Source organism: Platalea leucorodia, assembly GCF_965183815.1.
Source record: "Platalea leucorodia genome assembly, chromosome: 9".
Classification (NCBI taxonomy): domain Eukaryota; kingdom Metazoa; phylum Chordata; class Aves; order Pelecaniformes; family Threskiornithidae; genus Platalea; species Platalea leucorodia.
This window is the reverse complement of record NC_138831.1, coordinates 24,053,053-24,067,970: the sequence shown is the minus strand read 5'-3', so window position 1 is coordinate 24,067,970 and position 14,918 is coordinate 24,053,053. Positions and strand designations below refer to the sequence as shown.

The 14,918-nt window shown below is 37.4% G+C and overlaps 1 protein-coding gene across 1 annotated transcript in view; it reads left to right on the top strand.

Moving 5' to 3' along the window:
• IQSEC1 (IQ motif and Sec7 domain ArfGEF 1) overlaps window positions 1–1,909 on the top strand; it is a 69,398-nt gene extending 67,489 nt beyond the window's left edge. The window contains exon 14 of the mRNA XM_082321638.1: window positions 1,223–1,909. Coding sequence (XP_082177764.1) covers window positions 1,223–1,828 — 606 coding nt within the window. The 3' untranslated portion in view covers window positions 1,829–1,909. The remainder of the gene's footprint in view (window positions 1–1,222) is intronic.
• The last annotated feature ends 13,009 nt before the right edge of the window (window positions 1,910–14,918 follow it).

Genomic DNA, 14,918 nt, shown 5'->3' with positions numbered 1-14,918 from the left:
CCTCAAATAAAATGCATGCCTAGGCTACTCACTCCGTATTCTTCCAGCTTAAAAAGCACTGACAGCTTGTTTTAGACCAATGCCATTTTTGGTTTGAGCTAACCTTGTTCCCTTTGTTCCTGCAAGCATGGTTAAATGAATATGATGTGTCCTTTTGCCACCATTTCAGTCTGGTCCCAGCTTAAAAGCCCACTTGCTCTGTGTTACAAAGTACACTGTTCCTGCTGTTTGATATTTAGCTACAACTATTGACTTTCATGCTCAACCATTCCCATTGCTTATTTTCAAGTTAAATTGCTAATTGTATGCAGTCATGACACCATGGAATTGCACAGATAGGGCATGGGAGGAAAAATTATTAAGATAGGTGAATTCAATGTGGATTTCATGAGATTTCATTCATCTTCAAACCATTTATATATATACTGTTCATGTCTCTGAATTCAGCTTGCAGATTTTTTCTTTTATTTCTCTCTTTTTTCTTTTTTTTTTTGCGTTTGCTTTAGGTAGATTGCAGTTTAAATCTAGCACACTTTGCCTAAGTACTGTTGTGTCCCATAACTCTTTTTAAAAAATACAAACGCAAAACTTCCAGAAATTAAATACACCTTCCAGGCTAAATAATAGAGAACGTTGGACCACAGGTCAGAAGAACACGATCACATAGAAACCTTAGTGGCAAAAATGGTATGGTTCCATTAAACACATAATTCAGTGGTAGGCTTGAGAAGCAGCACTGTGGCATATAGTAGTGGAAAACTACTATAAGAAAAAAATTTAAAAGATTGTTTTGAAATCTGAATTGTAACTGTAATATTTGCTGCTTGTGTGTTTAACTATTTAGGTTGAATTTAATGTAGTTTTATTTTTTGTTGTAAAAAAGCAAATATGGTATTTTTACAGTATTTTAAAATGTATTTTTCCTTTAAAAACACACTCCCAGGTCTTATGTCATGTTACTCTTCCGTGACATTTTCCTTATTTAAAGTCATAGCTTTTGATATTAAAGTACTGAGAGAAAAACATTTAATGCTTAAAATATCCCAAGAAGGGCATGAATGCCTCATTGGCAACTTAGAGAAGGTGGAAATAAAAGTTTTCCTAGAACTCTTATCATAGTCCACTCATGTGAACACTGAAGGAGTTTGTGGGTCAGTGTGAACTTTTTCTTTTAAACATTTTAAGATTTTTTTAATTTTTATTTCTATTAATTTCTTTTTAGGGGTCCATCATTAGCAGTCCTCACATGCGCCGAAGAGCTACATCAACCCGAGAGTGTCCATCTCGCCCTCACCAGACTATGCCTAACTCCTCCTCACTCCTAGGTTCCTTATTTGGTAGTAAAAGGGGAAAGCCACCTTCCCAAGGCCATCCGCCATCTGGCTCATCACAGCAACCTCTGCACCCTCCAGTAATCCCACATCAGCAACACTCACAGCATCCTTCTGCCGTACATCATGCAGGGCCAGCTGAGGGGCAGACACAGGCACAAGTGCACTCTCACCATTCGCAGTACTGTCATATGCAGCAGAACCCACCACCCTACCACCACCACCACCACTATCACCCTCCCCAGCATATCCAGCACCCGCACCAGTATCACCAACATGTGCCCCACTCCCAGCATGCGGCACACTCCCAGCATACTCCTTACATGCAGCACCCCCACACGCAGCATAGCCACTCTCCTCATCCACCACTGCCCCCTCCGCACCCAGGGCACCCTTCTCATCCCCAGCACTCTCAACATCACCATGGACCGCCACCGCCTCCCTCCACTTCAGCCACCACTAAGCCCAAACACAGTGGCATCAGCACAATAGTCTAGAACATATTGACCCTCCTAGTAACTATAGTTTTAAACAAAGTTACAAAGGCACTTACAGGAAGCAACAAATAATATTGTCAGTTTTTACCTAGACAACTTAATTGAGTTGTGTGAGCTTAAAGGCTTGCTGTTACTAAATAAAATCATTCAAGTTAGTGCAATCGATACTGGTTTTACTTATCTACTCGATAGACACTTACCATCCAGTTAGTTCTTATTTCCAAACCGCCTTGAAAACATGCTGCTTGCTGAATATGAGTAAAGCTACCTTTTACACCAAATCCCTTGACAATTTTACATGCATAATAAAAACTTAGTCTATGAAAAAAGGGAAAAAGTGATACAGAACCAAGTGTTGCATTCTTGCTCTTTTATTGTCAATGGGCAAAAAAAATAAGTAGACCTGATATGGTTGATGAAAGTACGTAAGTAAACTTTATATAATATAAATATATACATATAAATATATATATACTGTATAGTTAACATTTGTGCTTGGAAAGAAATTTTTTCAGTCCACAAAACTAGCAATATAGACTTTACAAGGAATTCCACTTACTTAATAGGACAGTATAATAGATGAATAGCATATGGAAGAGTAGACCAAAAACATTAAACGTTAGAAACAAATTTCAGACATTTCAGTATTTTCATTAAAAGTCCTCTGGACTTCCGAAGATTTCTAAGCAATCATTACTAAATGTGCCAAGTAACATAGCATTTAAATGTTGTAGTCAAATACTGCTTTGTATAAATCCTTATTTTATTAACACGATAATATCATACGTAATCAGTATTATAACTGCTCTGCTATTTCAGGTAAGCAAACTTGTTAAGATGCAGTAATTATACCGTAGCAATGTAGGATGACCATTTACCAGTGGTCATCTTCAAGCATTGGTCACACAAATTCTTAGACACTTTAAAGGCTGTGATAACTGTGAATTTACATGATCCGCATTTCTTTTGTATGCATATGATTTAACAAACACACACAGAGAGTTACGACAGGTGCATGTATTACACTGCAAAAACATTCATCTCAAACATGAAAATGGCAAACTTCCATCTTTCTCAGCTACTTTGTTTCCTGTTTACCATAATTTCTCATTTTTACCCCCAATGAAGCTGAATTCTAGTCAGAGTGTTTCCAGGTGGAAGTGCTCTAAAACTTTGAAGGTTTGTTTTAGAATTTAGTATAGGGTTTTTATATATATAAATATTAAAAAAAAAAATGTAATTCCATGTAGCCATGTGCTAGCAACAAAGTGGCTTCACCATTTTTACTCATCACATGTGTTAGTTTGAAAGTACCCAGCACTCAGCAGGCTGAGTTTATGCTCAAACCCTCACTTTCATAGTCCAGTTAGTTGCAAGACATCACGTAAAAACAGGCTGTGCTGTTGTTGCTTATGTGTTGTAATCAAACCATTTGCAAATTTATATACAATTTTTATCCCAAAATCCTGTACAAAGTTATACATGGCGCCTACTTTGTAGTTTCAGCATTTTGAGCCACTGCAAGGACTTTACACCTAAACAGTAGAGACAAAGGAATCACAACTGCAAAACTGTACCAGCCTAAAAGCAAACCTTGAAGAGGATGAGCAAAAAGTTCCAGTGTGAGATGGGTAAAAGTAATAATAACGATGAGTTGATTTTCTGTTTAACAGTAATAAAATTGTCAGGAATAATGAGGACATGAGAACAAGAGAGTGACTTTTCATATTGGCTTGCTCACGGCTTCTCTAATATTTGGGGGGGAGGGGGAAGAGGTTGAGTAATTTTTTCCCATTCATACCATTGATATCACAATACCAGCAAAACTGCAAACTGAGCACTTTGTTAACCTCCACAGAGAGCAAATACAGCAATCTAGAGTTTAGCCTTTTGTTTAAAGCTGTCCACATTTGTTTCACACATGTGCAATATGTTTTCCCCTTCTGCTCCTTCTCCTCTAAATTATCTTCATGAAAAGAAAACAAGTAATTACATTATTATTTTTAAGTACCACTCATACTATTCTAAATTCTGCGGCTTACCTTAAGAGGGCTCATACGGGTCCCCTGAGGCTCTGTTCCTTGCAGTTTAAAAAAATATATACTGTTCTGATAAGGGAAAGTAGAACTGTCTGCATGTCATCTAATGTTATTAGTGTGAGGCTACACTCTACATATTGTATATTTGCAAAATATATCAGTGTTACTGTTGATATTAGTTGAAGTAAAGTGACAACATATTTCAATATGTAGACTTTTCTTCATACATCTGTACCAATAGTAGAGTCTAACTGTAATTTATAGGTTGTTCCAGAAAAGATAAAGAACCATTCAGGTACAAACATCTTTCAGAAACTGCATCTTTTAATCAAAATAGAGATAAGAATGCTCCTCTTCACCAAGTGACAGAGTCTGTACTTGTTTCAGATGCAGAGTTATAATGTAAGTAAAATTGCCTGTGTATGGAATAAATGCAGAATATGCAGTAGCAGTGGAGAGGAAAATCTGACTCTAGTTGTGTTAATTAACAATGAAGATGTTAAATCTCCCAGATCTGCATTTGCTTTATGTTCAAAAACCCCTTTCATTCATTTAAATTAGAGTTACATATAAATATTCTAAACTTACACAGTAAGCCACATTTTAATGCTTGGCCACTGATTTTCCATGTGCTATCAATTAAATATTCAGGAGATGTCACAAATGTGCATGCAAAAAACCATTTACACATGATTTCATGTACACTTGGGGAAAGAGTTTGAGCCTACCCTCTAGGTGCATTAAGTTGCATGTGTAAAATCACAGATCATTTTGAGGCTAGTTTAAAAAACAAAACTGGTCATATAAGAGCACAGTATTTGTAAACTCTATTATTTCAAGTCAATGAGGAGAAACAGTGGACTTGATTTTTTTTTTTTTTTTCCGGTTTTTTTTTTTTTTTTAGACTGTGTGTTTGTATGTACTTTAAACAAACAAATGTGTCTTGGTGTCAGCATAAGTCTTAAGAACTTTGCTGCTTGTTCAGGGTTGTAGTGTAACCTCTCTGACTCCGTCCTTGATTAACAATTGCTTAGAGCAGTGTAGATCATGCCTAGAATAGGAAAATGATAGTACTTTAACACTGCGTGTGGTTAAGAAAATTACTTTTTTCAGCCTACAGGCAGGAGTAGAATTGAGAGGGTTTTTTCTTAAATGCCATTGCCAATTAAAAACCGGTACAGAACTGCATAGAGTGACCATGTTTCTCTTTTCCCATAAATGATGTGGCAACGTAGTAATGCTGATTTGAAAAAATGAAAGGGAAACGTAAAGAATGAAGGTGTGGCAACAAAAATCTTTTCTGGGACAACAATCAAATATATATTTGGGGTTTTTATTTTTTTAAGTTAAGAATGAAATGTAAAACAATGTAAAAACAAAAAAACAAAGTTCATCCTAATATAATGTGCGTCTTGTATTGCTAAAAAAAAAAAGTCTAAGATACAGTGTAGAATGATTTTCCCATCATGTACTGCATGCAGCAGAAGCCTCTTGTTTCTTGATAAAATGAGCTGAAAGACAGTCAGCAGATATTTAAACAATAAATCTCTAGATGTTGACTTGCTGTTCCATATGAAGCTGTGTGTTTTCTGCAGTTAAGCATGCATTTTGCTGTTCCGTTGTAAAATACCATCGCACTTCTTGCCTGCAAAATGGATTATTGTGTATATATTTAAAAGAAAAGTGGAACCAATCACAAGACTAAATTTAGAAAAGAGAAAAGGGGGTGGTGAAAATGGGACCAGTAGGGGGAATAGATAATTCTCTAAATTGTACATAGTGTGTAAATTAGTATTACTATAAGTCTGCAGTCACTTTGAGGTTGCCTATCTCCTGCTAGGAACTTACATCAGCTTTTGAGTTGTATTAAATTGTTAGAATTAGGTCTTGAATGCAGACTGTTAAAGACTTCAAAAAACATTATGCTTACAAGAAGCTTCTGTTCTGGGGAGGCTTGAGACCCCTTTTGTAACTACGGGGAAGAAAGGAGTGCTTTCATTTTAATATGCATTCTGTTTGTAAGTAGTAACAGACCCTATTGATGTAAAACTATAACTGTGATCATGTGGAGAAATCAAATAAATCATTTAAAACTCTCTGTTTCTCATTTTGTGTAATCCAAGACCTTCAACTCTTCAGACTTGAAATGAAGGAAGTTCCTTCCAATGGTATCCTGGCCCTGCTGAGTCAATGGGATTTCTGCTGCTTACTTCAAAAGGGCCAAGATTTCAGCCTTCATCTTTAATTAAAGATAAGTCAGTGGAAATGGTGGTCAGTACTGTGGAGACTGTGATCCCTTCTCAATAGGTTTTGATTTGTTTGGTGCTGCTGTAAATATATTTAGTTCCAAAGTACGATAAAGAGCAATAAATACATCACCTAGATCTGCAAACAATGAGAGATAACACTGAAGAGGCTTTTTGGTGTACTATTTGTCAAAACATTCTAATGTTGAAAAGCAGTAACCAGATTTTGAATCTTCGTAAACATGAGCTGTCCAGCATGTTCAACTGATGCCATTAATCTTTTGGCTGTCACATTGCCTTAGGAGCTCATGTTCAGATGACTGTCTGCCCTTGACTCATGAGTGTTCTAAGTCTGTCCTTCCCAGTGGTGCAGTCCTTCATTTCCTAAGTGTAACCTACACACTTTGGATCAAGCTTTGAGAGTATTCATTGCTTCCATGCACCCACTGGCAGGAAACCATCATCATACTTCAGTAAGTGATGTAACTGAGTAAGTATTACCCCGTTACTACTTGTACCTGTATTTATTTGTTCTGTGTCTTAATTTATACCACAGAGGGATCACTACGCAGGCATATTTGCCAGACATGGCCTTCACGATATTTGATGTTACACTCCTGCAATTACTTTAGATAATAACCTGTAGCTTATGAAATTGTGTTCTTATTTTTGTGCATTTCCTAGATTTCAAGGGGATTATCATGTGTCTGTAAAGCCTGTTTAATACTTAGCTATCAATTTAAAGTAAATACTGTGTTTGTTTTTTCTATTAATTTTAGGAGATTCTTGAATTATTTTGTGGGAATAGTTGACTATGACCTATTTCTGAATGGCTGTAATTTCAGGATGTACATCTTGATCAGTGATATTTTTTGATAGGTAAGTACCCATTTATCACTAGATACTTCCAGTGTGCCATCCCTCTGAGCTGTGCAACCCTTTAGAAGATAACCAATGCCTCATAGAAACATTCTGTTAGTGGAAACAGAAGAACTTGCAGTGATGCTCTTTACTGGTACTTCTATTCCTGTTTTAGAAGCTATGATTTTAAGAATTTTGATACATCTACATTTTGAGAAGGCAAAGAGTCTGTCTTCTCTAATTTAACTCTTAAGAGCCTGTAAATGTTGTGATAAATCTGTTCTTTCTTCTGATCCATAAAAGTAGGACCTAAATAGTATGTCTAAATGCTGCTGCTGCTTCCTACCTAAACTAACACGAGGTTGAAAGCATTTATGATCTGTCACTGCTGAAGAAAAGTAAATAGCCAAAGGAACCTCAGCAGCAATTGTGCTTTGATTTGCACCGGTTGCACCAATGCCAAGTAACTTAATTAAAAAAATTCAATGTAGGTTAAGCATGTGATAGTCTAAAAGCTCACAGTTGTTGATGTTTTTTTTTTTTAATTTTAATATCCTTGTTTGTTTGAGATGCTCATCTTAATGGAGTTGCATTCCTTAAGTCTCTGATAAAGCTTTTATGTACGTATCTAGTGAAAAATGCCTTCATTTAAGAAGTTATATTGCCTTCTTGCTGAGGATAGGCAACCTTACCCTAATATTAAGAAAAATGTCAAAGTTTTCTGTCATAAATTGTAACTGAAAATCACATATTTTGCAAGTTAGAAGTCTAATGTTTGAAAACTTTTCCTAAATTCTGTCCTACGTGTATGCATTTTAGGTGTTTGTGTGCATGTATCAGTACACACAATAACTGCATGAATAAATTCTCATGCAATAACAAGTTACTTCAAGCTCTTCTAGATAGAGTCTTAAGAGGGGGTTACTTTCCAGCTATTTTCTGTATTTTTGGTTGAAATAAAGAAGCGCAATATTGAAATGACAGGAAAATTAACTAAAGAACTTCATATGTTTAACTTCTGAAATATGTTTTATCTGTATCTCTCTTAAGGTTTTTGTTGACTTAAAATATTTCACTTATTTTTCCAGTTGGCCTTTTGATTTTCATTCAGGAGTTTCATAAAAACTGGTGTAGTAGCATTACCATATATTTATTTGGAGTATATATAATAGTTGTGTGATGTTTTATTCATCAGCTACAACCTATGCACAGGTGAGATTTGGGAGTCCGAATTATTTTTAAATTTCTTGCACAGTATCACAGGCCCTGGTCACATAGAGTCCAGAACATCATCCATACACTGTTGCTTATCCCTCAGCTTTTTAGATTGACCTTGAAACATTAAGCCAACTTTGAGGGGTTTTTTTCTGCAGTCATTTAAACTGTCACAAGATAGCAGAATTATGCTGCTGTTAGGATTGTGTGATAAATCATATTTCAGCATGCATATTTACTGACAAACGTATTTGCATAAGGTGAACAATGTACTTACAGTAATGTGCCATAATAAATCTTTACTGTTATTATAGCTGCATTATATACACCTTTTTCAAAAGGAAGCATACTGGATTTTTAGCCTACTTACTAGCCTCTTAGTGATTTTTGCTGCTATATTTTGTTGATATAAAATTCCTAGAGGAGAATATAGAACAGCTAACTTGATAGAAATATCTAAAATACACAAATGATGGAAAAATGCTTCATTTTAGGTTTATTTTTAGTAGGCTTTCTTTTTGTTTCCTATTATTTCAAGAATTAAAGCCAAATCATGTATTACTTGGCAAAACTAAATCAACTGCAGGATGGGGCTGAAGATGAATGTTAGGAAATGCTTAAATTAAGATCTCTGCTTGAAGTACTTCCTAAGCTAAATAAGACTTGAATGAAAGTTGTGGGGGTGATGCTGACTTGAAACCATCCCTTCTTTCAACTGGTTAGATTTATTATTTTTACCATACATATAAATGCATATTTTTAGGGATAAAATTTTTTGAAAAAAATCCCCTTTATTTAGCATTTTTGCAATAACTGAGATGTGAAATTAGCATCATGGTTCACAGGACACAGCCAGCTCAAATCACACAAGGATACAATTTATCAGCTCCATTATAAAATGACATACACAACTTCAGCTTTCATTTATTTCTTCATATTTAGACATAGGGAGTTAAACAGGTATATATAATGAGGAAAGAAAAAAACCATCTGTCTTTAATAGGTTGAATAGGGTAAAATCATTGTAACGCAAATGGAATGTTATGCATGCATAGTGAAAAAAGCTTTCTCTCTACAACTTCTCATTTCTGCTACAAAATAATATATTAACAGCTGTTTGACAAAGAAATGGGCTTTATTTTTTTGTGTAGGGAAATGGAAAAAGCAAGGACTATGCAGGTGTTCTGGGCTAGGAGGCTGTTATTCAGCAATGGTATCACAATGAACCAAAGCTAGAAATTAGTTAATTTAATCATTACCACTATGATTTTTTTTCTTAATGAGGAAACAATCTGACTTTCAGACATGGAGTTTCATCACATTCGGATCCAGCGGACTGAGTATGTGCAGCCTTTCCTTTGTGCATGATTCTTGGACAGGAACACATCATTTCCTGAAGCTGTACAAACCAGTGGTCGCTCTCCCTCATGAGGTCCCCACGCACCAGGTGCAGCTGAGCTGTGGGCCAGGCCAGGGAGCAGGAGAGAGAGCACGGCGCCGTTTGTGAGTGTAGGAAAGCAAATGCTGCAACTGAGGGTGAAGGAGGAAAGAAGCAAAGGAGCATGTCTCATGCTGAATGCATGATCTTGGCAGGACTGATCTCATGCAGTGGGGTACAACCCCTGTTGAGCATTTTCCTCCTCCATAAGCTCACCATATGCTCTTGATTATTATTTTCATTTCACTGGCTAATATTCCTTTATATCCATCTCCAACAACAGAGAAGAACATCTTTATTTAATGATTCATCCTATATACTGTCTTTTCCATCTTTCTGGTAATCCTGTGTCTCTGCTTCTGCCTCAGCCCTTACCCCAGGCTCCAAGAATGCCTTTGCTGTATTTAAATTAAAAAAAAAAAAAGAAAACCCAACAAAAACACCACAATGGCCATAGTTTGAGATACTTCTGTTCTGCTTGAAAACTTGAGTTTTGAAAAGCAGTGACAAGAAGTAATATTTTCTAGCCCAGTGACAAATGTGTACTGAGTATTCTAAGTAGGACTTTAAGCATCCTAGGGGTTTATAGCCCCGATTTTCACAGCATTTCAGCAATTTTTAAAAATTTATTTGGTCATGTGCTAACTCTTCTGCTATAGCAATTTGTAAATTTTCAGAATAGTTTGCATGTACATTTTATACCTAAAGGTGGAAGAAACTTTGTTTCTACTCTTTCTAATTTTTTTCTGCTACCGCAGTATTCAGATTTCTGGACTACTGGAATATTTCATGACCCTGCTAACGTACTTGCAAACTGCCAGCATAGCTTCATGCAAAAAAGGTGCCTATATATTAGCAGTGAATCACAGGGGAGGCAGCCTGAACAATTCCTCTGACTGTGTGGATTTGAAATAACTTGAACAAAGCTGCTGAAAAAGCACTTGTATTTTGGGTCATGTTTCTCTTTCCATATATGAGAGGGGAGAAATAGATGCCTCATCTGGGATGAAGCAAATTATTGGACTAAAAAAAATATTAATAAAATGCTCCTGAGATCATGGAGCTCCTTCCTGCTCTCCAACATCAGAGTATAAAGTTTATTTTGGCAAAGAGGCTCTTGACCCATCTCCTTTCTGTATTCATTAATACTGCCAAGATGTGCTTTATGCAGTTACTGCAAGGTCTTTTTATAGCCACCCTTGTTCTCTCACTTATCACTGTCATTTTTATGTGATATAAACCCTACACTATCCAGGCTGGCTTGCTGCTCTTTATCCACACATGTGCTCATACAGAATCGCACAGTAACAGCTTGTTTCCTAGATTGAGAGTTTAGGTTATCTCCTTCACTGAGCAAGAATTATACTTGATTTCAATACAATGTTTGGCCTATTTTCTCTCTCATGAAAAATTAAAGCTTAATTGGCTGTAAAGAAAAATTTATAACCCTTTATTATTTGAAATAAAATACTTCAGAAAATAAAATACTTAAAAACATAAGATAATTTAGTTCTTCCTTTTAATCTAACATGACAGAGCTAATTGACAATTTGCCTACAAGTGCCACCTTAAGTTGTGAGGAATCCCTTTCACTAACAGTATGTATCTGTTTCTTTTTCAGGTACTTCTTGTGATAGCTACAGAACAATAATTCTGGATGCACGCTAGCTTGGACAAATGTATTTGTACAGTGACCTTGTTAACATCTGTGTTTCAAACACATTACATTACTTGCACAGCATGTAACCGGGAGCAAAAGTGGAAATACCAGTTCCTGCTCTCACCTTTCTCAAGATTTAATTTGTAGGCCAACTTTTTTTTAATTATTCAGAGACAGGAGAGATGATGCAATAAGCACACATAATCACATGCCCACAGGGAAGGCAATTAGGAATTTCAAGTGCAAAACTTTCCTGCCATCTGTCTGATTGAAACGGAGAAAACAACAACTGCATAAAGGGAGGAAAGGCTACTAAAGGAATTGTATGTATTTTCCTGGAAGTGCTGCAAAGAGTTATATTTTTATAAAGTAATTTAGACCTACAGTGGCACTTTTTCAGTAAGTAAAATATCCATGTCTCAAGGAGCTAAATATTATCAGATGTCTATATTATTGAATACCAGTTTTTTAGCAACTACTGAAAAAATATGGTAAAAAGTAATGGAAAACTGTAGGGTAATTTCATGATACTCATTTATTGATCATCTCTATCTCTTTTGTACTAATTCCTTCTCAAGAAAGCGATTCCGTGTGGAATAGACTGAAATGGACATCACTGTGGCAGTTGTGGTTGATGACAAAATGTGAGTTATGAACAGCTCTCTAACAGCTGAGGGATTAGCTGGTCCAGGAAGGTAGTGAAGGGTGGTCTAAAAATTTCAAAGGAAGCTGAAATGATATGAACATGTGGATGAATAGCTGAGTGGCAGAGATAGCAGAGATGAGTTGTAAATAAAAGTGGGGAAAGAAAAAAGTTTGGGCATGTTGCTGAAGCAGAAGGCAAAAAAGATTTTTTTTTTTTTTTAAGTAGCATATTGTGCAGTTCTGTGCAATGCAGTCTGAAGGTGTTTATAGGTCAGAATGGTGGAATTAAGTGTTAGGGAGAGTTGCAGAGAACTGCAGGTGCCAGGAGTGTGCTTTCACATACAACATGGATGTATGGGACAAAATAAATGCTGTGATACCATTTGTGTCAGTGCAGAAACAAAGAGGATTCTCTATGTGCAAGTGATAGTCTGCTTGTAGTTTCATGGTGTGGATATGCTGTCATCCACTGTGATTTGTTCTGCAATTGGAAAAAAATCAGGTATTTCTTTAGGATTTGCTCATAATACCATTCTCATGCTTAGTGAATGAATGCACAGGGTGGAGCGTGCTGGCTGCTGTTTCAGTTCTTTTGAACTTCCTGATGAGGCATCTTTTTCCTGCTGTTTCCCAACTGCCTAGCCTTGTTTTCACTGTTTGGATTATTTTCTTCAAGCAGTCTTTTCCTGTGCTGTTTGTTTATCCTTTCTTTAAAGTTGCCAGATCACCCCCATTTTGTACTGACCAGAATCAGTCTGACTTGTCTCAGTAGAGGTTGGCCTCGGCTTTAGCACTTGTGTCCTTAGCATATTTAGTCTGGGGAGGATGTCACTGCACCCACACCTCTTCTCCTGACCCCCTGGAGGGTGTGTTAGCTGCCACCACCTCTGTCCAGAACTGGGATGTGGCACTGGTGTGGCATCACCCTCTCTTCTACGCTCCACGATTTCACCACACTGCCAGACAGGTTCCCTCTCAGTGGCATCATATGGGAAGGCCGTCTGCTCAATTAACCCATGTGTTATGAGGCTGAGCAGCAAAGCAGGCTTTTTACTCTTGCTATCCATACCATCAACCAGCTATAGATATAAGCACCCTATAGAGGCAGTAACATGTTATCACTCCACCCCAAAGACTGCAAAGTGCTGGAACCATCTCAGTGTTCCCCACCCCCCTTTTTTTTTTTTCCTGATAGGACTAGACATCACCTCTTGCTTTTCCATCTTTCAAAACTAAAAGAAGTTGGACAACTTTAACCAGAACTGAACATGTGGAGATTAGAAGCTCAGGATCAGTTTTGGTAGTCCTGTATTCCTGTAACCATGAAACTGTGACAGTATTGTAAACTAATGGAAAAGCAGGGTCCTGCAGGTAGCCTTTCCTATCTATTGCCTTTATCAAAGGGCTAGCAAAGGGGGCTGGCTTTTCTCTCACAAATCCATGTTTCATACAAAGACAAGTAGCTGGTACAGCTCATCAAAAACTCGCCCTTCAAGAGACTGTCAAAAAATGAGCACTCAGCAGTTGCATCTTATCCCCAACTAATAGTTATAATTCATGGGATCAAGGCGTCCATGAAAAGGAAGACCTTTCTGGTTGAGATGGGTTTGTGTCCTCAGAGTTCTGCACGTGTTTGGACTAAACACTGGCTGGCTAGCTCACGAACCAATGAGTGAAATACTTCTCCCCTCCTCCCAGCCATACAGCGTTACATACTTATGTGATCCCTTTGGCTTCAGTCAGCCTGGTCAGTGCGCACAGGGCTGCAACAGACACCTATCTGCTTGTGAATGCTTAGGATTTAAGGATTCCCACAATGTGAATACATATATACATACACACACAAAAGAAAAAAAACAGTGAACAAAGCTGCTTGAGCTGGAGATCAGATACATTTTCTTACCTTTTCCCTTCCTCTCATCCTCAGAGTCCTTTCCTATTCCCAAGTTGCAATACAATTTATTTGGACTACAGGATTAAAGGATTTACATTTAACAATTCATAAGTAAGCAGATAAGTAAGCAAAGTAAATCAGTTCATTAGGCCTGTGTTTACCTTTAGTACTTGTTCTTCTGTTAAATGCCATTTTGTTAAATCCCTAGCATTCCAAAAGTCTCTTCACAGAACAAAGCAAAATGAGGGCAGCTGAAGAATGGAGGGCAGCAGGACATGGCGATTCCTTAAAATGAGAGAGTAAAGACAGCCTTAAAAGGACTTAAGTATTTCAAACAAATTAATTCTACCCTTGTGTAAATGAAGTTTTGTATTCATAAAGTACTTATGTGTCAGTGAGCACTCTTACCCACCTGCAGATGAGAACAGTAGGTACTGGGTGGTGATGCAACAAACTTGACTAGTGACCTCTTGTACAGAAATGGAGCAGTGTGTATTTCCTAACCAGATTTCAGTATTTAGGTAACCAACTCAGTAACCTGGCGTAGTGTTTTGCCACTTGTTTTTTTTAGTAAAACAAAAACTGCTGTCAGAGGCATGGCAGATGAAAGCAAAGGAGAAATATACATCTGAACATCCTCAGTGCAGCACAGTATTTACCTCAGGTCACAGCAGTGGTGTTTTGTCTTTGGCACTTAGTTATCTACAGAAATGGCTACACAAGTGAAGGGCAGTTCAGGTGAGGGCTGTCAGCTTCTGACATAATCCTCCTCCGAATTCCGGAGACACACAGATTAGGAGAAGTTAGGTTTTGATGGAGAGGTTGTGGTGATTTCCATCAACTCGGTGTGCAGTTCAGCACATCAACCAGATCTAAAAGGGGGGGGTGAAGAGATCCCCCATGTCTCTGGCAGGTAGTCCTGTTCCCCTCCCAGGCCTGCACTGATGCTTTTGAGTTGGTTCAGGAAGACAATTCAAAGATATCCTGCGTGCTCCAAAAAACAGGGGTTTTGTCAGGCTGTCCAGTTACCTGGCTCATTTTCTGTAGGCGAGGGCTAGGCCCAAAGTTGGTGGAGGATGGAGAGGGCCTCCG